Raw genomic sequence first — 25136 nt, 5'->3', positions numbered from 1 at the left:
TCTGAAAGCAGCTCATCTCCCTTTCTGGAATTATCTTTGAATTAAAGATACCAACCCTATTTTTGCCAGACTAATCAACACAACCTCGTTTGTTTCTGTCTTGTTCCAATAGTTCATCTCTGTAACTTTTTCACAAGTTCGTCTTCCTTGAATGTGGATGATTAGAAAAATCTGTGGGATATTCTAGGTGTGTTTTCACCTTTACCTGGCTAAATAACCTTAGTCTCACCTGATAAATGGCATTCGTATTGCAACCATGAGAAAGCCATTGTAGGATCATAGACTTTCTCTGATGATGCATTCTTCTCAGTTAGTATCAACTGATGAGCTTCCATTTTATGGAAGGTTATGTTACTAATCCTGGTGCTCGACATCTTTAAATTGCTGTTGAATATGTTTTTTTCTTTTCTTTTTCTGGTAGCTGAGATCATCCAGTTCATCCTGCATGTTATTCTGCTTCTTTTGTGAATTGGCAATGTCTGAATGCATGTGATTATAGCATCTTAAGTTTGTGAGCATCGTAAAATGCACCCCTTCTCATCCTTAACAAGTCTGGTTAATAATTCTGACACCTCTCAACATATTTTTCTTTCACATGGAAAGTCTTCTGGAAACAGTTGTAGAAAATTGGACTTCAGTACTTGGTTCTGATCAGAACCAATATTCTGACCAGAATATTGCAGCATGTAAGCATATCTATTTAAGGAATTATTGGATGGGAATTCCTGAGAACCAATCTTCAGGGAGACAGGTATGGAAGGGAGCTGGCAGCTCTTTAAGGACACCTTTCTGAGAGAACAAGAGGTCTTCTTCCCCAAGCATAAGAGATCAAGTGGAAGAGGCAGGAAATCAGCATGGCTCAGCGAGTACCTGCTGGTCAAACTGAAGGAAAACAAGGAAATTTAGAGGTAGTGAAAGCAGAGCTGTGTGGCCTGGGAAGAATACAAGGATGCTGTTGAGACATGTAAAGATAAAATCATGAAAGACAAGGTGCAGATAAAACTGAACTTGGCAAAGGATGTGAAAAATAATAAGAAGGAATTCTACAGGTATGCTGGTCAAAAGAGACAGGCCAAGGGGGCTGTACCCCCTCCGATAAATGAAAAGGGAGAACTGTCTTCAACAAACATGGTGAAGGCTGAGGTACTCTACAAATTCTTTGCCTCAGTCTTCACTGACAGTCAGCCTACCCATGTCGCTCCTGTTCCTGAGCCCCTCTAGGCAGAGTTTGGATTATGCTGTGGATTTGAAAGCTGGACTGTTTGGTGATTGGATTTCTGTGTTTAAAGAAAAAGTGAAGATTCATATCTGAGTTGAGCAACACCTTGAAATTCGGACAGAATTGTTTCAGAAACTACTTCTTGCACTGAATGATTCTGTATTAAGATGGCAAAGATTCACAAAAGAGATCAACACTGAATGTCTTCTCAGTTTTAGAAGTCAAAGTTCAGATGGTTCAACTAAGTCTTAGAAAGAGGAAGAACAGAAACAGAAACTAATACTCCTTTGGATTTACTTCAGAACGATGCTTCTGAACCTCTTTTCTCAAATTTGGTTATCCACAGTGCATTTTTTTAATAAACAAGATGGAACAGCAATTCATATTTCTGTGCAAATCCTGGAGAGCTATATAATATGCAACTTTACTGCAAAAATGTTCTAGTTATTACATGAACCAGAGAGATATAAATGCAAAATATTGTATTATACAAGTAAACTTTCATGATGGTGTTTTACTATGTAAAGTAGTAGTCATTTTTTCTCCCTGAAAGGCATATATGCTGATCTTGTGGACTGATTAGTATTTAAATGGAAAAATGAAGATGGAGTTGGTGATAGGAAGGTGTATCAGCAGGTTGACTTTTCACTGATCCCCAATGTAAGTTGTACCAAGTAAATCTGTTTGCAAGGTAATATGTATGTAAAATACAGTATTAGTGCTACAATTTTGATGATTGTGTTTGGAGCTGCTGTTCCTAATAACTTGATAATATCCAAGATGGAGATTGGAGTAAAATACAACCTACATTGCAGTACATATCAATAATGTAAAAAAAAAAAAGTATAACTAGTACATTATAAAAAATATCAGCATTAGTGAACACACATGAAAAACCGGCACAAGTCTTCCCGTTCAATCCATACCTTCTCATTTGTTATAAGCACTTAGGAATAAAAGTGCTGTCTTGCATTTCACAGAATTCGATTTTGTTGCTGAAAAAATGTAACTTGTTTATAGACGCAGTGCCTGGAAACTGTTTAGTGAGAGTGGAATAGCAGCAGTAATAACTGAAAGTAATGAGTCTTTTCACTGCACAGACGAATCAGGAGGAAGAAGAGGTAATCTTAAAATCCCTACACAGTATCAGATAAAAAATTGAAATAGAATGTAACTTTGAGATGAAGCGGGGTGTGTGGTTTTGTGTGCTAGTTTTGGGTAAGTATCTTTGTAGAAGTAACCAATGTAGGCTAAGAATTAGGAAGAGACTGTTCCTCATGTGAAGTTCTTGTCTGCGCTTTCAGTTTTGCTTGCATGATCTTCAAGAGGCTGTAAGTGAATTATTTTTCTCATTTCCCATTCTGCAGAACTGCCATCCTCATTATCACAGCCTCTTTTGAGTAAGGTGGCTTCTACAGGAAATGCTCATTTGCTAGCTTGCTCTTTATGTGGCTGCTATCATCAACATCTGGAAAGACTGGGGGGAAAAATGCAAATTTTAGGGCTACAAGCAACAAGAAGTGACTCAGTTACTCTCAACCTTTTTCAGTGCTATGGCAGATATTTTCCAGTTGTGTTTTAATCTTTACTTGTAACAGCTACTGTGAATAGTTTTATTTGATATCTCTTTGTGGTTACTAATGATGTGATGTAAAAGGTGGATTTAAGTGCCAGTTTAAAGAGCTGCTTTCAAATTATCCATTTTTGAGTCTTCAGCAACTGAATAGGTATGTTTGCAGTTAAAATACTAATAAACATTAGTTAAAAACTGGTTTTAGCTCAGTAGTTGTACAGTTCACTAGTGTAGTATCTGTATGTGTGCATACCTACAGCTACTTTACACATTTCTGTGAGCCCACAGCAGTTCAGTTTCTCCCAGGCTTTTCCAGATGGTTTCCCCACAGGGTGTTCTTAAAACAGCTGGAATGCTTAATTTTCTGGTGGGACTAAGTTAAGGCTGAGAGACACTGAATTCCACTGTTTCGTATTTTCCAAAAGGTCCAGGCTTCTTGTCTTTGTTTTTCTTTGTGTGTGCTGAACGTCTAGTGTTGTGCATTAGTATTAGTAAGCCTTAAACCTATGTCTTCTGTACATATATTCCAGGGTCAAATTCTTGGCTTGTACCAGAAACAAAAGGAGCAATTGTACAAGGTGGATATGGCCATACTAGTGTCTATGATGAACTGACAAAATCTGTGTATGTCCATGGTGGATACAAAGCATTGCCTGGCAATAAATATGGATTGGTGGATGATCTTTACAAATATGAAGTTAATACTAGAACATGGTAAGTTGGGTTTGTAACTGAGCAAATTAAGTTATTTGATACTGAATAAGAAACGATAAGCATAAAAGGAAGTTCTAGTAAAGTCATGCAGGAGAAGACTGTGTCCTTTGCATGTGGCAAGACATGAGGTTCTCTGCAACAAAACTGAAGAATTATGAGAAGGATTAGGCTCTAACCAGCAGATTAATGCTGATGCACACTGAAAGAAAGAAGGAAAGTTGCATGTGTGTTAAAGGTACATTCATACATAGCCACCATGCAGAGGTAGCACTTGTATTGCTTCCACATGATACAACTATATTGCTGAGGCACATTCATGTACGAGTTACATAAATAAGTAGAGAAATCTGAGAACTGTGGAAGGTTATATTTCACAACATTATCTGAAGGAAAATGTTCTGGTTGTTGAATAGGGATTGTAGTGACTTTTGTTCTCAGTGTTTCTATTTTTGTCAGATCCTTGTTCATCAAGTCTATTTTAACTTCTGAATGCTTCTTATGTGTTATATATGCAAGCTGACCTTAAACGCTTTTGTTTTTTTTCTTCCTAAAGATGATGTGAGACAAAGATTTATTTCTTGAAACATTTTCTTCTCGCAGTTTAATGTTTGCCTTGAGCATTAATGGTTTAACTTAAAGCATGCAAGACTTGCTCTCAGATCAGCCTGTTGGAAATAATGTGGGTTTGATTTTGCTGAGGCTCTTTATTTTGAATGCTAGTAGCTCACATCAGTTAGAAGCATTAGACAATTTTTTGTTCCCTTTAATATATTTTTAAATTGCTAAAATTTTAATGCTCTCTTACTATGTTTTTGGATCAAAGTGATATTGTGTCCTTTGAAAATCTATTCAATAGTATAATCATAGAATCACAAAATCACCAAGATTGGAAAAGACCTACAAGATCATCCAGTCCAACCATCCACCTATCACCAATAGCTCACACTAAACCATGTCCCTCAACACAACGTCCAAATGTTCCTTGAACACCTCCAGGGTTGGTGACTCCACCACCTCCCTGGGCAGCCCATTCTGGTGCCTGACCACTTTTTCAGAGAATAATAATATAAAATTACTATTCATTATTACTGCCATAACTATTAATGAATGCTTCTATGCTTATATTAATGTTGTACTCTTGGCAGCTGGTAAGGAGCATAAGTCAAATTTGTTTCATGAAGGTTTCATACTATGGGAGTGAAAACTGCCTGAGGGCATGGGTCAAAGACACTACCACACAGTAATGGTTAATTGGTCATGTATCAGTGAGCTTCTAAACTATTCAGAATACTCAGTGAGGCAGCTGAGCCTGAGTGTGTCACTGGAAGAGTGGTGTATAAGGCAGAGGTGGTGTCACAACTGATCTCATACCCGTGTGCCTGTTTATTTTCGCACACATGCATTTGTTTGTGCTCATTGCTTCTGTTTCTCTCTTATCCATCCCCTCTTTCTCAGTCTCATCTGGCTGAGGTTCATATGCTGTTCTATGTCTTGATACACAAAGCCAGTCAACTGTTTTATTCAGAGACACATGAGTTTTCATTCTCCATATCACTTAGAATAAGATTTATATTTCTTAAAATGTGAGGGAGTTATTTTCTTGTGTAAACATTATTTCTACTGTGTGATCAGTGTTTGCAATGCTTCTGTTGCTTTGCATTACTTGCATGATGCTGCAATTGGTAATGGAGGGCAGTGTTGTGCTGGGCTTAAACGATGGCCTGAAACCACAGAACTACCTGCTTGCTGCTGGATATTTCTGTTACCATTACAACATCATGCTGCTATCTACACCATTTAGCATGGATATAGTTAACTGGGGCTACTGTTTGTAACTGCTGCTTGCAGATACATGTATATGTGCATAGATTATTAATTCAGTGCAAAGTGTGCTGAGGTGCCTAATTTGCATAGGGTTGAAATGTTTTGGAGAGTTCTGAAGATTACTCTCATCACTGATGCTGATGAATAGTGAAAATCATGTCCAAATTAACAAACTCTATTTGTATTGCACTTCTGCTTCTGCTGATTCTTGGGGGAAAAAGCGACTGTTACCAGAAGGGGTGAAATTGAGCAAACAATATGAAAAAAGTTAAGGAAAGAAATCTACGCAACAAATCTACATGGGGGCTGGAGCTGGAGCAACACGGTTCAAGTAGAAAACTGAGTAACCCAAATAATAACTGATGGGATTGTTAATACAGCCTCAGAGGAGAGCAGAATCCTTAGTTTTCTCCAAGGTAGCGTATGACTCTTTAGGCCTTTAGTGATCAAGACAGGCATTTGTAGACAGCTGCAAGGCTGGATAATCAAATATGGCAAGTAATGCAAATTGAGAGGGTGGAGGTGAGAAACATGATAAAGCAAAAGACTTGCAAAGAGATCTGTGGTCAGAATGGTTAAGGACAGCATGTCTAGTTTGTTATCATACTTTCAGCTCAAAGCAGGAATATTTCTCCATTACTAGTAGAAAATAACAGTTTATAACAAATTCTTATTTTTCTTGCCATTTCTAATTTTGTATTTTTATAACTGATGAATTGAAACAAAATTTTGTGTTCTTTTGGGTATGCCTACCCAATATACCTACCTATATGTTCTTTATCAAGCTAATTCCAGATTAAGAAAAATACATTCACGTGGTACAGTATGTTCAAAGTATGTTATTCAGGAATAGCAAAAACAAGAAAGTCCACTTAAAAAAAAAAAAAAAAAAAGAAAACAAATTCCTCCAACAACACCAAAACCAATAAAAAATCCCTTCTAAACAACAAAAATCTTGATGTTTTGCTAATTAATTGAAATCATTATTGAAATCAAAGTAAGGAGCCATACTTTAGACTCTCATCCCTAGGCCTTGTAATACTGTAAAAATTACTGAAAATGTTATCAGTGTGATCCAAGGCAGACAGTATTTTTCAATGAGAAGGAAAGATTGTCAAGTCAGGAATTTCATTACAGGAAATGAAGGACAAAGCAGATTAATTGTACGTGTACGTAACAGTACAAGTCAGAGTGGAATTTTAAACTTGAAACTTGTCAATTTAAAAGTCATACAAATAAAAGTTCACTACTGGTGGTCAAAGCAGCTTTTCACAAAAGTATCTAGCACTGTTCTACTTCAATAATTCAAGATGGCAAAATAGACAATTTTTTACTCTTTCCCTTGCTAAAATTTATTTGATGTGTTTAAACCACTTTAGAAATCTCTTCTCTCTAAATTTGTAGTACTTACTGGCTGAGGCTACTGACAAGCCTACATTGTTCCCCAGCAGAAGGCAGGCCATGTGCACAAGTCAAAATAGTTGGATAGAGAGGAAACGATGAATCGTTCTCCATTTGTGTGAATTTTTGTGTGCTGAAATTCTGTGCGAGTCTGGCAAAGTGAATATATGGACAAAGTGGTGCGAGTGTTTTTCATCTTAACTGGAATGACTTCTACCATTTCTTTTCCAAGTTTGAGTGTTCAAATAAAAAATGTTCGCCCTGTTCTGATACCTGGGATGATCTAAATATTCTCTTAGCCTTCCTGAGTATCCTTTACTACATTTATTGAAGAAAAAATTATTGTGGCTGGGGACATATAAGGTTATGAATGAATAAAAAGAGTGGGTTTTAATTCAGTTGTAAAATTTATCATATCATTAATAACTTTTGGAGAATGTAAACCTGATACAACTTTTTTCAGAAAAGTCATTTGACAGACTGATTTAAAACATGGTGTATTTATTTTAATGAATAGGTATATTTGTTAGAACATGAACAAATTTAAAGTCTTAGAAACAATGAATGTTATCTGTTTACTAACGCTAAAGTTTACTGAACTTTAGTGTTTTCACTGTATTTTTTTTTCAGCCGAAAGTGTTTTCATCTATACATTTTCTTGGTGTGCAGCACACATGACTTTTCCAAGTGTTATGTATGGTGTTGATCTTGTATTTTGCAGGACTATTCTGAAAGAGAGTGGTTTTGCAAGGTATCTACATTCAGCTGTCTTAATCAATGGAGCTATGCTCATTTTTGGTGGAAATACTCATAATGATACTTCCCTCAGTAATGGAGCAAAGTGCTTTTCTGCTGACTTTCTTGCATATGACATAGGTATGTATTTTGTTCTCTTTTTGACTGATTTTTTTTTAAATAAATGTTGCTTTCAAATGTCCAGCTAATGCAATCCTATAAAGTCTTCATCACGAACACCTTAAAGATATTTAAAAATTGTTCTGTAAAACTAAAATCAGACTTATTTTTTATGATAGTCTTCAGGTTTTATTTTGTGGGACGAAACGTATTATCTAAAATGGTGACTTTTGTTTTCATTTGAATAATATTTTCTTATGAACAGCAGATATTTCTACATGAATTGCAAAAAGTGCATTTTACTGTTGTCAGAAAGTGTTGAAAAGACTGTATAGTCATTATAACCAACAAACGTTAGTTTGTTTTTCTTACTGAACACCTGTTACTTACAAAGGCCAGTGCTGGAATTTTAAAAAAATGTTTTTCACCCATGTAAGTTCCTTAAATGGTTTGGAACTGGGGGCATTTTGTAGAACACGTTGCTTAGTGCTTATATCAAAGTCCCATGACCAAAACTGAGATATGGAGAAGACAAAGTAGGCAGTGGTCTGACAGTGATGCACTAGTCAGGTTATGATGGTCAGAAAACTAAGCAAGCTGGAGTACACAAGTACAGAGAAGTGAGGATATGTAGGAAGTCCATATCAGAAAGAGGCACATGGGATGAGGACAAAGTGAAACAATCAACAAAAACTGAGCAGAACCCGACGCTTGGAAAAGTGACTGTGGTAAGTTACTAGCTGTAGCTGAGTCAGCGTGAAGTAATAGCCAAGATGTGTGGATTGAACTGGATATCTGCCTCTGGCAAGTTCCTCTCACCCACTCCCCTTCCCATGAATTTCAGATTAGAGTATCAATTAAGATTCCCATCTTTGAGACTGAAAAAACATTTGATCAGGATGACTGGCTTGATGAATGTCTTTTCAGGTGAAACAGTACCTCACCCACAATTGAAGGAGAGTTTTGGGGGCTACTCCCTCATGTAGGCTGATGGGATAGTGGCATGAAATGAGTCAGGGTGATAACAGTATATGGGACACTTACATAGTTCTGTTAAAAATAAGCTTTGTTTCCACAGACAAGAAAGTGACTAAGCTGTATGTGCTTTGTTAGTTCTATGGAAAAGAAGAATTTTAGTTTTGGGTATCTGAGGTTCAAGCATTTAAAAATAAATAAGGTTCAGACCCACTGAAGCTGCTGGTACGCTTTCCAGATGTACAAATGGTGGAGTGAAATTCTCAATGGTTGGAGCTCAAAGGCTGAAATAAAATCTCTTTTTGCTATTCTCTTCCCCCGTCCCCAAACCTGAACAAAATAAGTGAAACCCTCTACTATAAGAAACAAAAAGTCACACAGAGTTTGATAGCACTTAGAAGGTGGGAGGGGGCTGAATTGGCATACATGGAGAGTGAGTTGATTAGATAGATGAAGTAGTGTCAAATGGAACATGCAGTCAGGAAGTGTAAGAATTGTCTCCTATGATCTGGAGTTGAGAACGGCTTGTGTGCCCAATTGGAGTGTCATTGTGCTGTGATCGTGGGCTATGCAGTTCTAATGAAATAAATCCACAGAGAAGAATTCAATTTTCGAGACCCGGGAGATATTTTTGTAGAAGATTTTTTCAAGAATTTGTGAAGCAAGAGTTTAATACAAACAAACTCAGCTCAGGCTCTGCATGGGTATTAAGGTTGTTTGAAGCATGAAAAATCATTGTGAGATGGGAATAAAAGAATATGGTATATTTTACAAGATTAATTTTACAAGAGAGTAGCTGAGAGCAGAAAAGATTGTTGTTTATAAATAGATGAAAAGAATACACTTTGGAGAAAAACTGTTTAAGGTAGAAGTCTCCAGAGAAGACTAGATGGGTGTAAGCTGTCACTCTCAAATGTTTCCAGCCATTGCCTACTGTGAGAGCTGTTTGGTTGTCATGAAAAAGCCTTTACATAGGACCGTGCAGGCAGTAAACCTGGGCAATTTTTAGGAGTCCATAACATTTTCTGTTTATTGCCATTGTTCTTGCCCTTCTCGTTTGTTCACATTCCCATGTTATGCAATTCTACAAATATAAACACACAGGCCATATTTGGCCAAAAAGCGCAATCACAACTCCTGGGAGTTAACATTCTGGAAATCTTTATGCTTGATCCTGCTGAGAGTAGATCGTAGATAGCTTCTGGCTTTGTCATCTGGCTACAGTTGTAGTAACGGTGAGACGTGACCCTTTTTTTGTAGGGATTAGTTGATGTCTTTTTATGGATTTGTGTACCTATCAACCATTCTGCACTTGCTCACGTAAGAAAACAAATGGTAAATTTGTTACATGGAACATGTGCACTAACCTGATGACCTCATGGTTTCGATTGGGCTTGTGAATAAAATCTTCTCAGAAAAGCGATTTTTTTTTAATTATTATTTTTTATTTTTCACTTTTTTCCTATTCTACATTTCTGTAGGCTTTTGTGTAGGTATCTGATGGAATGAGCTATTCATTTTTCCCACTATTTAAGTTTACAGCTGGTTTTAATAATGAAACAGGACTATCCCTTCCTATTCTGTTAGAGGATAATATTGTTTAGTGCTATACACTTGTTTATAGAACGTGCACTTGAAAACCAATAATCTGAGTCTGAGGATGTGATTAAGTGTAATCTTTCACACACCAGGACATTTTTTTTTGTCTATTTTAGTTCATGACAATTAAGTACACTTCTTAGTTGCAACAGGATCTTTGTTTTTTTTCTAGTTAATTACAATATTTAATATGCTGTTTGCATTTTCTTAAAAGTCACATTTTCCATGCATTTTCAAGCTGGAGAAGTACAAAAGGGAACAAATGTAGTAATTATTCTTAAAAAATTCTAGAAGATTGATTTGATGCAAGCTTAATCTTCTGTATTATTCATTTGACCAAATTAAATACACAGTCTCATGGCGCACATTAGATACAGACATACTTATTCAGAAAGCAGTAAATACTTATTTCACTAAGAATTTGATAAATAGAGAATGAGTATATTTCATAATTTATTTGTCATGCAAGTTTGATGAGCTCCGAACAACGACTGGAAGACAAAATATACTGTATTATCTATATCACCTTTCTTTGATACCTTCAAAGGATGCTGCCTGGAAACCAGCTGAGTCTTAGAGATAGAGCCTCTACTATTTATGTTCAAGTTGAGCTACAGAATACTTTTGATAATATCTTTTATTATATGTGACATAGTTTTATGGGTAGTGTGCTTCAGCTTTTTATTATCATGAAAATGCTTACTGTTTTTCTTATTAATGTGAAATAATGATTTGGAGACATTCATCTGAGTTAATTTTTGCTGTCTGAAGAGCTGGCTTCTGTTACCAACTGGTAATCTAGGCTCCTCCTGAAGTCAGTGGTGGGAAATAAGTATTTTCAGAGAGCAATTCATTTCACTAGGCTTAAAAAGAATGATTTTATTCATCTCTTCTGGAGCCCACCATTGCTCTCTAGGTACTGAACTTTGTTTATATACATAAATTTTAGATGCTTTAAATGCCATGAGCCAATAAAGAGCTGAATTCAGTAATTTTAAATGCTTTCTGCATCTGAATATATTTGTAAATGCCGAAGACTCAAAAATCTGGAGATGCTATAAAAACAATGCTGCCCTTATTTTTATAATTTAATATTATTTCACATAGTTACAAAAACAAAACAAAAAACAAAACAAAACAACAACAACAAAGCAACAGAACAATGAGAAATCTGCAGCATGAAATGAGCTCTGCAGACATGTTCTTTGCTATGTGTTTGTCGTCTTCTGATGTTTTATCACCAAGTTGCTTTGGTGAAGGTCAAATGGTTATTCTTGGAGAGGTGAGGAGGTTTTTTCCTAACTGTGCCTATATGAGACTGAAAAGGAACCACAACAATAGGAACAAGGTTACCACTGCATTGGATGCTCTGCTTGACCTGTTTTTAGCTGACGATGGTTATAACTTTTCTTTATCTACTGTTCACTGGAGTGCCACAGCTACCTGTTCAGTATGTAAAAGGAAGCTGACATAGATTGGATGTCCTTCATACTGAAAGTTATGTTATGAACACTGTGTGATGTTCCATTTTCTGGGCTATAACTACGAACAACTTCTGCCATGAGTGTATCTGGTAATGAGTTTTGGAGCTAGAATCTCACCTTGCTCTGTTCTCAAATGCTTGGGTAGAAGAGAGAGTTGCAGGTTTCTAGGTTATTTCTTCACTTCTGTCCTGTGAATTTTTGAGGGGGATTTAATTTCATGTGTTTATTTTCCTAATACTGCTGCATAATTGTTACCGCAGAACTGATGGATGTATTGAAGTATAAATGTATAAACCTGATTTATATTTTTATAATATTAACCACTGGAAATACACTCTTTCTCTCAATATATTTAATTTTTTAAAACGATTAATTGAAACCACAGTTTTTCTCAACAATGTGGAACTTGGAGGATTGGCCAAAATTAAGTGATCTCTGAATGGTGGAGAGAGCAGTTAGGAAGATGTGTCCATGTGGGTTTTGACAGGCTGAGTGAGAGCACAATTTTCAACTTCGGGAAGTTGTTGAAAGATTTTTTTTTTAAAGAACAATACAGAAGTGTGTATTTACAAACATACATGTTTTATGCACACACAGAATTTCTCAGGAGCGTATATTGAGCAACTTGTTTCCAGCCCGTTGTGATTAAATTGATTAATGTTTTTTTCTTGTAAAACCATCATCTAGGAGCTCTCCTCACCATCACATCAGTTCAAGCCTAAATTGCATTTCTATTCTTATCATAGCCTGGGAAATATCTGAAGTTATATGTTATGATACTGAGCTGCAAAGTTAGCAGATTAAAAAAAAAATACTTATACATAAGAACTGGAAGTTAAAGCTGAGATTCAAACTACTGAGCTTAGTACTTAAAAAAGAAACAAAAGAAAAGCTTTTATTTATTTTTTTTTTTTAAATAGGGCATTGATTTCAGTCTTTGGCTAAATGGTAATGTCAGTAAATGCATTTCTGTATCCCTGAGGCAGTTATTGTTGTTTCAGTGTATGAAGTGTATGAAGTGTCTGCCTTTTTGTTTCATGCATTACATCTGGTTCTCCCGAAATGTGTGCAAAATGACTGGCAGAGAACCTCTATGAAAACAAAAAACCTCAACCCAACCAACTCTCAAATCACTGGAATGTGGCAGCTGCTTGCATGCCCTCTTCTAGTGGTAGCTGTCTTGCAGGTTTGCTTGTATTTATAGGAGAGTGTGAGAACCTACGCTTTTAAGAAAGGGTTCTTTTGTAAGTCTTACTACATTCTGGATTTCTACTGACTTTTTCTTTTTACAGAATAAATAATATGTAAATTCAATTGCTTATGACAGACAATATAATTTGTAGAATGTTAAGATTTTGTTCTGTGCTACTCAAAGTTTAAGAACTAAATTTCTGAAGTTTGGGAAGCATTTTAAAAATTGATTCCTAAGATTGACTTCAGTGTTACCAATTGGTTGCCCATGCAGTGGTAATCAAATTGCTTGTATTTCATGATAAAACTTAATTGTTTATTCATAATTGTTGTATACTTGTAAAATAGATTGTTTAAACTCTTGCTTTTGTCATAAAACTACTAACTTTGCATGTCTGGTAAAGATTTTTTTTCAATCCTCCTTAAGAAAGAATTTATTTGTACCATTGTCCATTCTTCTGGAATTGCGAACAGATTATCAATAAGCTACCACAAAGAAAAAGTAAAACAACATCTTTGATATATTGTTATGTTTTTCTAAGCACTGAAGTCATATAGATAATTCTGGTGCAGTCTGTAGTAGCAATTTCCTCTGTATCACTGTACAATTAGGAGAGGAAATCCATAATGATATAATGCACAAATTGCTGTATTTAAAAGTTAAGCTTAATTGTTTTTAGAATATTGCTTGAGAGTCTCACCTATATAAACTCCAATGAATATGTTTCACCTATAGTTAAAATTAAATTCATGCTGTTGCAAATCTGTTTGCCTTTCTGGCTTGCTGAGAGTAAGAGTTCATTACCTGAATGAAGAAAATATTTATTCAGCGTGAATGTGTCAGAATATAAGTTTTCTGCTTCTGCCTAACTCAGGTGATTGAAATGGCTACTTATTTGTGTATATGCTTCTAAAGATATCAGTCAGTTATACTGATACACTGACATATATATCCCTCTCTAGAGCCTTCCTACCTTGTCTTCCAGTTCAGAAATATAGATAAGATTCTGGAAGTAAGGTACAGTACACTGCCTGTTTTTAGACTGCACTAACAAAGGTGAGGCTGGAGCACTGCTTCCATTTCCTCCCTGCTTTTGACAATATTCTCTCTTTTTTTCCTTATTTTTCTTTTTCTGTTCAATGAAACAGCAGTAACAGAGTGGTGAAGAGCCAGCAGCTTGAAGGGTTAGAGCATTTTCTTTGGAGATGAAAGCTTTAGGTTTAAGTCCCATTGGGAGGAAATGAACCTGTTTCCTTCTACATTTTGGGTCATTAACTACTATTGAATTATGGAAAATTAAGTATTTTTCCTTTTGTCATATTTTGGAATTATGAACTCTTTCTGTCCTTTAAAAGAAACAGTGTGAGCATCTTGTCACATTCCACCTGCAGGTTCTAAGCGGGCATGGTGATGCTGCTCAGTCTTTAATTAGGCATTGCCAGGGAGGGAAGGCTGATAAGATACCAATTAGCTTCTCTTCAGTTCGATCCCTACTTTTTTTTTTCTTTTGGAATTTCTACAGTATTTCTGTAAAGGGAACATTTTAATTCTTGGTTCTTCTGTATTCCTTACAAAATTCTGTAGCACTGTAAGTTATTAAGCTTTTAAGGGTCATATTACTACTAATAATTCAATAAGAGATGTCCATAATATGTTTAATGTATCAGATGAAGAAAAAAGATGACTAGTCACCTCCGAAAACAGCTTGTGATGTGCTATTCCCTCAGATTTTTGTAAATCAAAATCTGAATTGGAGATGGTTGAGCGCTGATCTTTTGTATAACTTTTTAAAGTGTTTTAACTTAATTCAGACATAATGAGGCTGCGTTAACCCGTATCTGGTCCAGCTTTGTCCTAATGTTTAATCTTTTTTTAATCTTAATATCTTTTTCAAAATTAGATTTGAAGAATAAGTATAAACTTCATGCTGCCTTCCACAGCAAGACAGGTTGTTAATGTTCTGAACTGTCTCTGAAAAGCACAAGTCACTCTCAGGAAGACCTGCAAAATGAACAGGATACAGTTGGGATGCAGGAGTTACCTTATTTTCACCTCAGTTGTGATTTGGTAAATTTGGTCTTAGTTCAAAGTTGTAAAGCATGTCTGTTTTTGACTATTTCACTTATGTGACAATATTGATTAGAAATGTTTTTTTTTTCCTAAAAATCATGCATGTAGTATGCATGAATGTATTTCTCTACCAGCTTCAGCTGGGTTACCTCAAGGCTAATGCACATTTCTGGTGTGTTTCCTGATGTATGTGATTTGTATGGGGATTGAATTTAGTCTAAGAGCCGCTTTTGTATAATCTCATTGTAATATCTCATGATGGCATTACATATAACTATCACTAGAGAGGAATATGAATCTTTTTCCTATGATATAATATGATAATACTTGTCCTTGAAGTTGAAGCCATACTGGCAGGAAGGAAGGGCCCTGTGTTTGCATTGTACTTCTCACTGACTAGAAATTCTGCTCATCTGGGATGAATAGAATAATTCCTTCAACTTCTTAATTAGTGTTTCTTTAAAAGAAATGTGTTTCTCAGTGGAAAGTATTTTATTTTTATTCCTTGAAGTTTGCCATTCTTATGAACGCAGTAAATGCGATAGACAAGGCTGTAATGTTGATAGGTAATGTTGTAAATTATACTGTTGGCTATTTGTCTTTTTATTCTTGAAACCATACAGTAAATTTGGAAAGGTGGGTACTTTGAAATCTTCAAAAGAAGTTTAAAGAAGTTTGAAGATGATAGGCATGGATGAATTCTGTTTGATTTTTCTTTTTTTCTTTTTTTTTTTTTACCAAGAAAAAGCCCCACACCAGCAGTTGGTTAACTATCTGTATTTCACATCAACCAGTTTTTGCACAGAAATTCTGATGAGGAATTTAAAGTATCACAGCCTGATTTTTCTTGCACAATGGCCTGTTCAGTGTTCAGCAGTCATTGAGAAGGCTTGGAGGAGATAAGAGGAAAGGCTATTTGTAAAGAGCTTCCCTCCTCCTTTTCCTCTTGTATTCTTTTGAAAAGAACTGCCAGTTTGACAAATATCATCAGCAAGCTAGGAATTATTATATCTCAAGCCCTCAAGGATTTCTTATCTGAAAATGGGCCTTTATTATGGTTTTGTGGTTTTCGTTTAGTGTTAAATCCCATTTTTTTTCTTAAATAAGTTTCTAAGTACAGGAAACACTATTTGTATATGTGTGTACAAAGAAAAAGAAAAAATGTAACGCTTTCCTAGATAGGCTGAAAATGTAATGTTTTCTTTAAGTGTTTTCTTTACCATCATTGACATGAGCTGAGACATGCTGTTTGTGTTAAGGTACAATGACTTATAGTGGCAGCAATATTTTGGTTTTGAAGTGCAACACAAAGATTTTGCTGATCTGCTGAAACTTTAAAAATGTTTTCTTTTATAGCTTTTAAAATGACAATACGTTCTTGAAATAAAGATCGAACACACAATTGTTGATCAGTTTTATTTTCCAATAAATAGTACTGCTGCTGGTCTTAAGCTATCAGATGATTCAAACATCATAGAAGCTTCAAATGCCAATGTTACTCCTATATATGGTGGATACGCAGCTTTTATATTTAATGTTTTTCCCAACCTGGTGATCATAAACAATTAACTGATCCCACTGTGAGCTCTACTACTGACCCTGTTCAAGAGCATCTCTCTGGCATATATTACCATTCTATTTAAGTAGAGAAAATCAAAAGGAACAGTTGAGAGGTGCTGTGTATTAAAATATAATTGTATGATGATAATAGTTACTGTGACAGAATGTAGAAGTTGAGAGAGAGGATTCTGACATCTACTGGCCCTCTAAGACAGTGAAGAAATTTTATTATAGTTTCTTCAAACTGTCAAATTCTCTCAAGGTATGATATTGAAATTATTGCTGCTTGGATCATCTGCATTACTCTGGTCATGATGTGCCTTAGGTTTCTGTTTCCAAATAATAGAATGCAGTAATTGCTTTATCTATTACAGCTATTTCTGACTTTTTATGGGCTCTGGCTGTTGTTCTGGGGAAGCCTTGGTCTCTTGAGCTGTTTATTACTGCAGCATTGTCCCTAGCTGTGCGTCCTCTCATGTGCCAAATCCAGCTCTGAGTGACCTTGCACCAGGCTGTGTCAATGTGGTACTGTCACAGAAAGCAAGCTGGACAGAGAGCTGCTGTGAATGGCTTTCTGCGTTCGATGTGCCAGAATGGAGCTGAAATGTTGACAGTAGAAATGAGAGCAGGATCAGGGTGGCCTGCAGTTAGAGTGACTTTGGCGCTGGATAACACTGACCTTAAGGATGGTTTCTCCTTCTTGGTTGTCCTAATTTTCTTTTTTTTTTTTTTTTTTTTTTTTTTTTTTTTTTTTTTTTTTTTTTAATTAGTTTTCAATCTGAAGGAGTAGGAAGAAAAGGTGTTGAAATTTCATATTGTTTTCTATTTTTTCAGTCTTAAGCAGACCTTCCTGGACTACGTGCTCTGTGATGATATTGCTTTAGTTTTTAATCAGATCTACGACTTGCAAAAAATATTCATATCTAAAAATATATTTTCAGTGTGCATAAAGCTTACTTTGTTTAGACATGCTTGTCTTTAGAATTGTACAGATAAATGAATTCAGCAGTGCTAAGTAAAAATCTACATAATAATTACATTAACACTCTGGAAAGCCTTGGGTTTCAAAAGTGCTCTGTGCAGTCTTGCTGTACACCAAGGAACTTTTCAGACTGTTGATTTCTGTAGGATGCTTCTGCTTAGAGTAGGAAAAAGCAGCTTTTACCTACTGGAAAGAGGGGAAAGGAAAAAAAAGTCGTCCTGATTTTTACAGAACAGCTTAATTAAGAAACAAAATAAAGAAGCTAAACAACAAGATAAAATCATGTAAGAACATTTGAAGGAGGTGAGGAGTAGGTATGTGGTCTCTTTCTACCATGGACATAACCTTTCCCAGATCAGTGGAAGTAAGCACAGTTAAATAGGGGATAAAATTAGTTGATGCTTAAAATGTAGATGACTGTCCAGTAAAATCCACTCTGCATATATTTTGTTGCAAATTTTGAGATTATTTTGTGTAATACTGTATGTTTTCCTTTTGTCTTTCAGCTTGTGATGAGTGGAAGATTTTACCGAAACCTAATCTGCACCGAGATGTCAACAGATTTGGTCACACTGCTGTTGTCAGTAATGGGTAAGTGAAGCATATTTTAAATTTTCTTGACCATCTTTTGTAATGAAAAAAAAAAGATGGTAATTATATCCATCTGAAGTATGGCTCAATGACACGTAACTGATATAATTTATTAATGTGAAAAATAGCACTTATCAGTGGCTTGACATATCAGCAGTCAGCTGTAGAGTTAATAAGACATGCAGTGGAACCTATTCCAATGCTGTTTCATATAAACCTCCTAGTGTACTGAGGTGTTTTGTCACTATTGTTAGCTGCAGTGAATTTGAATTAAGGACCCACGATAATCCTCACTTGGATGTGATAAGAATGTTTTTTCTTTACAGTGTACAACTATTTCTTTTTCTTCTACAGTCATTAAATCAAAAACATATAAATTTACTGGGGAAAAAAAGTAAGTTCCTAGATGTTGATAGTGATCACCACTTAGTCCTTGCAAGTGAAAAAATAAAAGCCTGTCAGCGTCTGACTATATAGAGTTTATTGTTTATCCTTTATAAAATATGTCATACTTTCATGACATTTGCCATGAATAGAAGAGCTCAGTAAAACTTTGTCATTTAGAACAAGGAGATGGATTTAGAGTTTACAGAATTTGATGGTTGAGCTCTCTGCTTCCCCCACTCCAATCCCCCAAAATAAAATTTTAGGACAAATGTCTCCTTTTTGGTAGCAGAATTGTACAAAACTGTGGTCAGGTTTGCTTGTGTGAGTTTTGCTATTTGGCTTATTGCCAAATGACCCAATGTCTGAACATTGCACAACTGCAAATGACTGTCCCACACTATTGATCATTACACATTACTCAGCATTATTATAAGCTCATTATTTAAGTATAGGTAGACAATCTTCAGATCCTCTACGTGGGACCAGAAATAAAGGTGGTGTAATAATTCAATTAAGATTTTAACAGATTTTAATAAAAACAAAGCAGTAAGTTGTAACACAGCACTTGAAATTAATCAGCAAATGTTACTTAAGAGAAAATTGGGGAAATGAGTGAATTTAGCAACAGATAAATTTTCACTTTCTGGTCTTTGTTGCTTTGAAACAGCTAAGTTATGTCTAATACTCAAGCAATGTAATTTTTCAGTGAATTGGTTTCAAGGTGAAATGACTGTTTCTTTTTTAGAGTTTAATGGTATTTTTAGAAGGGTTTTATGTAAAAGATAATGTTATGAGATACTCTTCCTAAATTTCTCTTATTGTTAACTATATGATTGTATCTATTATAAGAGTATAGGATACAGCAGATACATAAGTTCTTTCTAAATATCTTTTAATCGAGACTGTTTTTAATCCTGAAGGAGAAAAAAAGGATAAGATTTCAAGTCTTGTTTTCTGGCTTTGATGTTAGCTGTTACTGTACTAAAGCCAAATATCCATCCCGAAGCATTACTGGTAGGCTCTGAAATTTTCAAGGTAAATGTTCTCTTTTCTTGCAGGTGATTTTATCACACTTCTTTCATTATCAAACTAAAAAATGAGTACTATTTCCTGCATATCCCTTCTTTTCTTCTACACATTTGGTGTGTGTCACTCACTGATACAGCTAACATGGAGTAATTTTTTCTTAGTCTATATTTCCAATGAAAAAAATATGTAGAAAAGCATATCAATAATTATAATGCAAACACTGAAGAATATTTTTTAATAATATGTTATTTTTTATTGTGTATCAAGACAGCTAAAGAAAAAGATTTTTTTAGTTACAATATGTTGTATTTGCTTGCTTTTTCTTAACAGGTCAATGTACATATTTGGGGGATTTTCAAGTGTTCTTTTGAATGACATCCTTGTGTACAAACCTCCAAACTGTGAAGCATTCAGAGACGAAGAGCTGTGTAAGAATGCTCGTCCAGGGATAAGGTGTCTGTGGAACAAGAAACATTGTGAATCCTGGGAATCTGGAAATGCTAACAACATCCTTCGAGCAAAATGTCCAAAGAAAACAGGTAAGTCTTGTCTTACAGTATGAAATTTTTGATGCAGTGTAGGAGACAGAAGGAAGAAAAACAAAACAAATCCACTGAAATGGGAAAAACAACCCAAACAGGCTGATCTAGTGATTCTGACAATTTAGGGATTAATGTTTTAAAATTTTTGAGCTCCGATTTTGGGGGGATTTTAAATACAGTAAAAAAAGAAAAACGCTTAAAGTGCCAAAGAATGTGAAACATAAGACTTAAAAGAGAAGAATTTACGCAAAATTGCTCTAGATTGAATTTTGTGCGCTGTATTTGGAGAACTTGAAGGTTGAGCTTCAAGGCAATTTCAGAGAAATTATTTTCCTTTTTCTCCACCTTTTCATTTACTGGACTGTGTGTGTTTATGCACGCATGTGTATATAAATACATGCTTACTTAAATAAAAGCCCTCATGTTGTTCTGATTCCAGGAAATGGTAACAGCAGACAGAGCACAGATGGCTCCTGCAAGTGCTAGCTACCATTACAGGCATATGGCACTGTTATGTCTGTATGTACCAGTACAGAAAAGGGAAAACATCACTGTTTCAAGTAGTTTACAAACCAGTGGAAATATCTGCATCATAGTATAGAGTTCATCCATAGCTGCAGAGAAACTTGAGACAAGTCTTTTGCAGCACTATGTTGAAGTGGGTGCAAGTTTGCCTGGTGAATTTCTGTGTGGCATTATGATAGCCATATTTGTTTGAAAAATCTATTGAACATTATGATTAACTTTAGCACTCTATTCCTGAGTATTTTGGCACGTCATAAATAAATTGCTTTTGAAAATGTAATTCTTATACTTTACATGAACAGAATATGCATCGCTATTAAATACACCTATTTTCTACTCACATCTTTCATTACATGCAGTATAAAATCACCACTCAAACTTTGTCCATTTATTAAATGTACAAATGGTGGTATACATCTTAATAAATCATTAGTTCTTCTATTAGTGCTTCAAAATGTTATCTCTTACTTGTTTCTAAACTGGATATAAACTTAGAAAAAGATGCATTATTTAACCGAAAGGTTATCTGGGTAGTTTTCTGAAGAATTGTTTTTGTACACTTTCATAATACTAATCTAAAAAGTTTCAGCTCTTTAAAGAAAGAAGAATCTTGAGACTACAAATTCAGAAGTAACACAGATGAAAGTAGAGCTTATTTTCAAAGAAAACCCCAGCAAAGCTTTGTATCAACAAGTGTTTACGAAAATAAAATGTAGTCAGGCCAAAGAAAATAGAAGAGTTAGGCCCAATTTTCAATGCTTCTGAATTGGGATAAAACTGCACCTAAACATATGTGTGACAAGCTGCTGAGAATTGTAGTTCTGAAGAAACTGTGTGGATCTGTCAAAACCTCTGCTAACTGGCCAGCACTTCTTCCCTGCTGTCATATCCTTCCAGTTTGAGGTGATAACATTCTGTCCAAAGCTGTGTTTTCCTTCTATTCTTTTATGCCACTTCTCTGGAGCGTTATCTAGTTGAGAGCATCACGTGAGAAAGTGATGATGGTCAAGATTAAAAGATAAGCAGGAACTTTAATGGGTTTGTGAAAGAGCAATTCTTGGATAAGACCTTCCTGGCAATGGAATCTCTTAAACATTCATGATCCCAAGACTTGTTTCTAGATACAGAGGCATTAAACGCAGTAATTAGCATAAATTTCAGTCCAAGTCCTACAGCTTTGTGTTAAGGAATTGACATGAACGTTATCCTCCAAGATTTTTTTTATACTGCAATGAGAACTCTCTAATTTCTAAACTAATTATGGTAATTTAACTTGGGAGGACTATGTGTTGCTAACAGCTATCTTAGATTTTTGTATATGAACCTTTTACCATTGCTTCCTGACATCAATCTAATTTTTTTTATCAGAAACTTGCATCTATAGAAAATCTACTACATTAAAGGAGTGAACAGTCAATAGTTTAAGAAGCTTTCTTAATAGGTTAAATTTACACACTGTCCTAAAAATGCTCATGTGCTGCAAATCAGTGAATATTCGTTTAGTTAACCTTCAAATATGATTTTTACTTGGGGAATTTTTAAAGGATATTATTAACTGAATAGAACTTATTTCCCAGAATAGCTTACACCCTCCTTTAATGGCCAGAGCTTAAATAAATGATGTAACAGGCAGTACTCTAGGCAATTTTTTTTAAATATAGTCCTATGTTTCTTTTTGACTTTCATTTGTATTGCAGCTGCTGCAGATGACAGATGTTACCGATATGCAGACTGTGCGAGCTGTACTGCCAATACGAACGGGTGCCAATGGTGCGATGACAAAAAGTGCATTTCAGCAAACAGTAACTGTAGTGTGGTGAGTCTTTACAAATTCATGATCATGTTATTAATACTAATTTTGTTTTTGTTTTTCCTAACTAAACCCAAGTTCTGCTACACTAAATAGAACAGTGGACAAATAGTAGGTTATTTTGAACAAAAGCTTGACTTCTGCAGTAGAAATATTTCAGAGGGCAGGCTTGGACTGCAGTAAAGATATGCATTGCAGGACAAAATAGTCTTCAATTATGTTAGCCCACTATGTATATCTCTCAATACAAACACTATTATCTCCTAATTAACAATATTTGGAATGTCCCAAAGTCATTACCAGCTTGGTTTTTGAGCATATGCTGTCCACAGTATGCAGGCAGGAACTGTGGACTCCCATGATGCATGGCAGTTCATTTTGTTTCCCTTTAGAACAGAACCAGGTCAGTTTCTTTAGTCTTGATGTTCTGATCACTGATCATCATACAGATGTTTTTGTTTAAGTCATAGGGTTGCATCTCTTTTTATTAAAGGAGTATGAGCCTGCGTGAGCGTAAGATTGTGGTGTCACCGTGGTGATTTGCTGAGATTGTGTGTATTGTTTATGTTTATAAAGACAGAACATATAGATTTAAACAGCTTTAATTTTTGTTTTTAATACTGCTTAGAGCTTTAAACTTTGTCCACTATCTGCTGCATCTCTTGCTTATTCATTTGATTTTTGAGAAGCTTATGATACCATTTTAGCTTGATAAATTTTGTTTATATATATATATATATATGTTTTTTTTGTTTGTTTGTTTTTGTTTTTGTTTTTTTTTTTGCTAGCTCCAGACATTACCAGACATTAGCTGTACTGGAATTCAGAATCCTTTATTTATGTACTTCCATGACTAAATGTAGGCTTACTTTCTAATTTGAACCTGATGCAAATCAGTCTTAGTCTCCAGATAGACAAATAAAGGCATGAGTTGGACTGACTCTGGATTGACTTAAAGCTTGCCCATTCAGAGTGAGACAGCTCAAATCACTAGCATTAGAATAGTTTCTCAGATTGATTTCATATTCTAGGCTCTAGTGGTTAGATTCTTTTGTGATTTTCAAGGGTTCTTCCTTTCCTAATAGAAAATATTGTGTTAAGTACCAATCTTCTAGCCATGGCTTTCAACTCTTAAGCAAGGAATAGTTGCTAAAGAGCAAACCATCTTCATACCTAGAAAATATGGAGTACTGAGTATTCTAGCACAGGCTTCTCAGTTCAATATCTTTTGTTGATAACTGTTCATGACCAAGATTGTTAGCTTAATTCGGGATAGATGCACCAGTCTTCTATATAATTTCTTGCATTTTATCCAGGATTAAAGGCAGGTAACAAAGGCTCTTAGTGGAGTTACTAGAGACTAGATAATAGTGATAATGATAACTAGTGATAATGAAAATGTATCCAAAAGATTTTTGAAAAGAGGTGCCATAAGTTGGATGTGGCTATTTCAAAACGAATGTATTGTCTGGTAGACTATGGAGGCAGAATTGTGAAGCTATCAACATAAACCTACCAAAATAGCATGAACAGAACGGCACCATGTGGAGGAATGGCACAAATCAGGCTGATTACCCATTTTCATAGTCCTACAATTCAAAAATGTTTTGACAGCACTGTGATGGCAATATTAGATAACAAGCTGAGGACTCAGAAATATCTCAAGGAGAAAGTCCTGTTTCTGCAGCTGTGCAAAGTCTTCGATTTATTACTTAGATCATAGAACATCCAGCTGAGAGTGACAATAATGCTACAAAATTTGTTGTGTACTCTTCATGGAAACTGGCAGAGAATTAAAGGTATGTTGGCAGTCAGTTTGGCATTGGTGTCATGGTCACAGGTATGTGAGGGGCACTGATTGGCAGGGCTATAAAATAAGGAGATTTCCCAAAACCACTCTGCTGTTTGGACAGATGGACTTCATAAGCTGTACTAGTGCACTGATGATACACATATACCTGCCTATGCTCACCATCTGATATGAATCAGCACATTAACAGGGCATTGTATTCCACCACTGTGGAGGTTCATGGATCATCAGGATATGTCATAACACTGTATAATAGTCTGGTGAAATTGTGAGCAGAGGCTTGCAATGCCAGGTTGTTTGGAGGCCTATCTTGTTTTAGCACTAGCAAGCTGGCTTGTTTTTTTTCCCCATAAAACCTCACCTAAATTGAATACTTTTGCATACTGTGATTTTAATTGACTCATAATACTATATCCGATACAAACATGGAGGGATGAAGCTCATCCTGTCCAATCTTACTCAACTAGGAAGCAGCTAACTTAAATTATATGGAATCATCCAAGATGGTACTGAAATTTCTCTTTGGCTAGTGACTTAATAATCTCCTTGATACCATCTTACTCAGAGTTCATACAGACTTCATGATATATGGCATACTAATCTCGGCATAACCTCTTCTTGCAAGCCCTTCTGTGGAGACTCTTGCGTCTAGTCCAAGGCTATTTTCAGCTCTGAAGCAAAGAATGTTATATAACACTGTTGCAAGGAGGTAATAACAACCTCTCATCAATATACTTTTTTTTTTTTTATTATTTTTCTCCCATTTGTTGGATCTCTTTGCATAAAAAAAGGAAACATAAACAGGAAAGTCTTGCTTTTGAAACCTGCTAGTACCACATGTGTTATTCTAAGCTGTGCATATTGCACTTTTCTAAAATTAGAATCAATAGCTTTCTGTCGCTGTATTTTTTTCCTTAACTTCTCTGCTTCTCATCTTCATTTATTTCACCTATTTAAAAGAGAATTTTTGTACTGCTTGTTTTATATATCTGTT

At 35.4% G+C, this 25136-nt stretch overlaps 1 protein-coding gene across 5 annotated transcripts in view; it reads left to right on the top strand.

Moving 5' to 3' along the window:
- The window catches only part of ATRNL1 (attractin like 1), a 427623-nt gene that overhangs the window by 69849 nt on the left and 332638 nt on the right, over positions 1-25136 (top strand). For all 5 annotated transcript variants that reach the window (XM_042818666.1, XM_042818665.1, XM_042818667.1 and 2 more), the window contains exons 9-13: positions 3323-3506; positions 7453-7607; positions 17955-18039; positions 19786-19994; positions 22220-22338. In XM_042818666.1, the coding sequence (XP_042674600.1) occupies positions 3323-3506; positions 7453-7607; positions 17955-18039; positions 19786-19994; positions 22220-22338 (752 nt within the window). The remainder of the gene's footprint in view (positions 1-3322; positions 3507-7452; positions 7608-17954; positions 18040-19785; positions 19995-22219; positions 22339-25136) is intronic.

Source organism: Centrocercus urophasianus, unplaced genomic scaffold (assembly GCF_019232065.1).
Source record: "Centrocercus urophasianus isolate 14NV4802_14NV808 unplaced genomic scaffold, USGS_Curo_1.0 seq_17, whole genome shotgun sequence".
Taxonomy (NCBI): Eukaryota; Metazoa; Chordata; class Aves; order Galliformes; family Phasianidae; genus Centrocercus; species Centrocercus urophasianus.
This window is presented reverse-complemented; position numbering and strand designations above follow the sequence as displayed.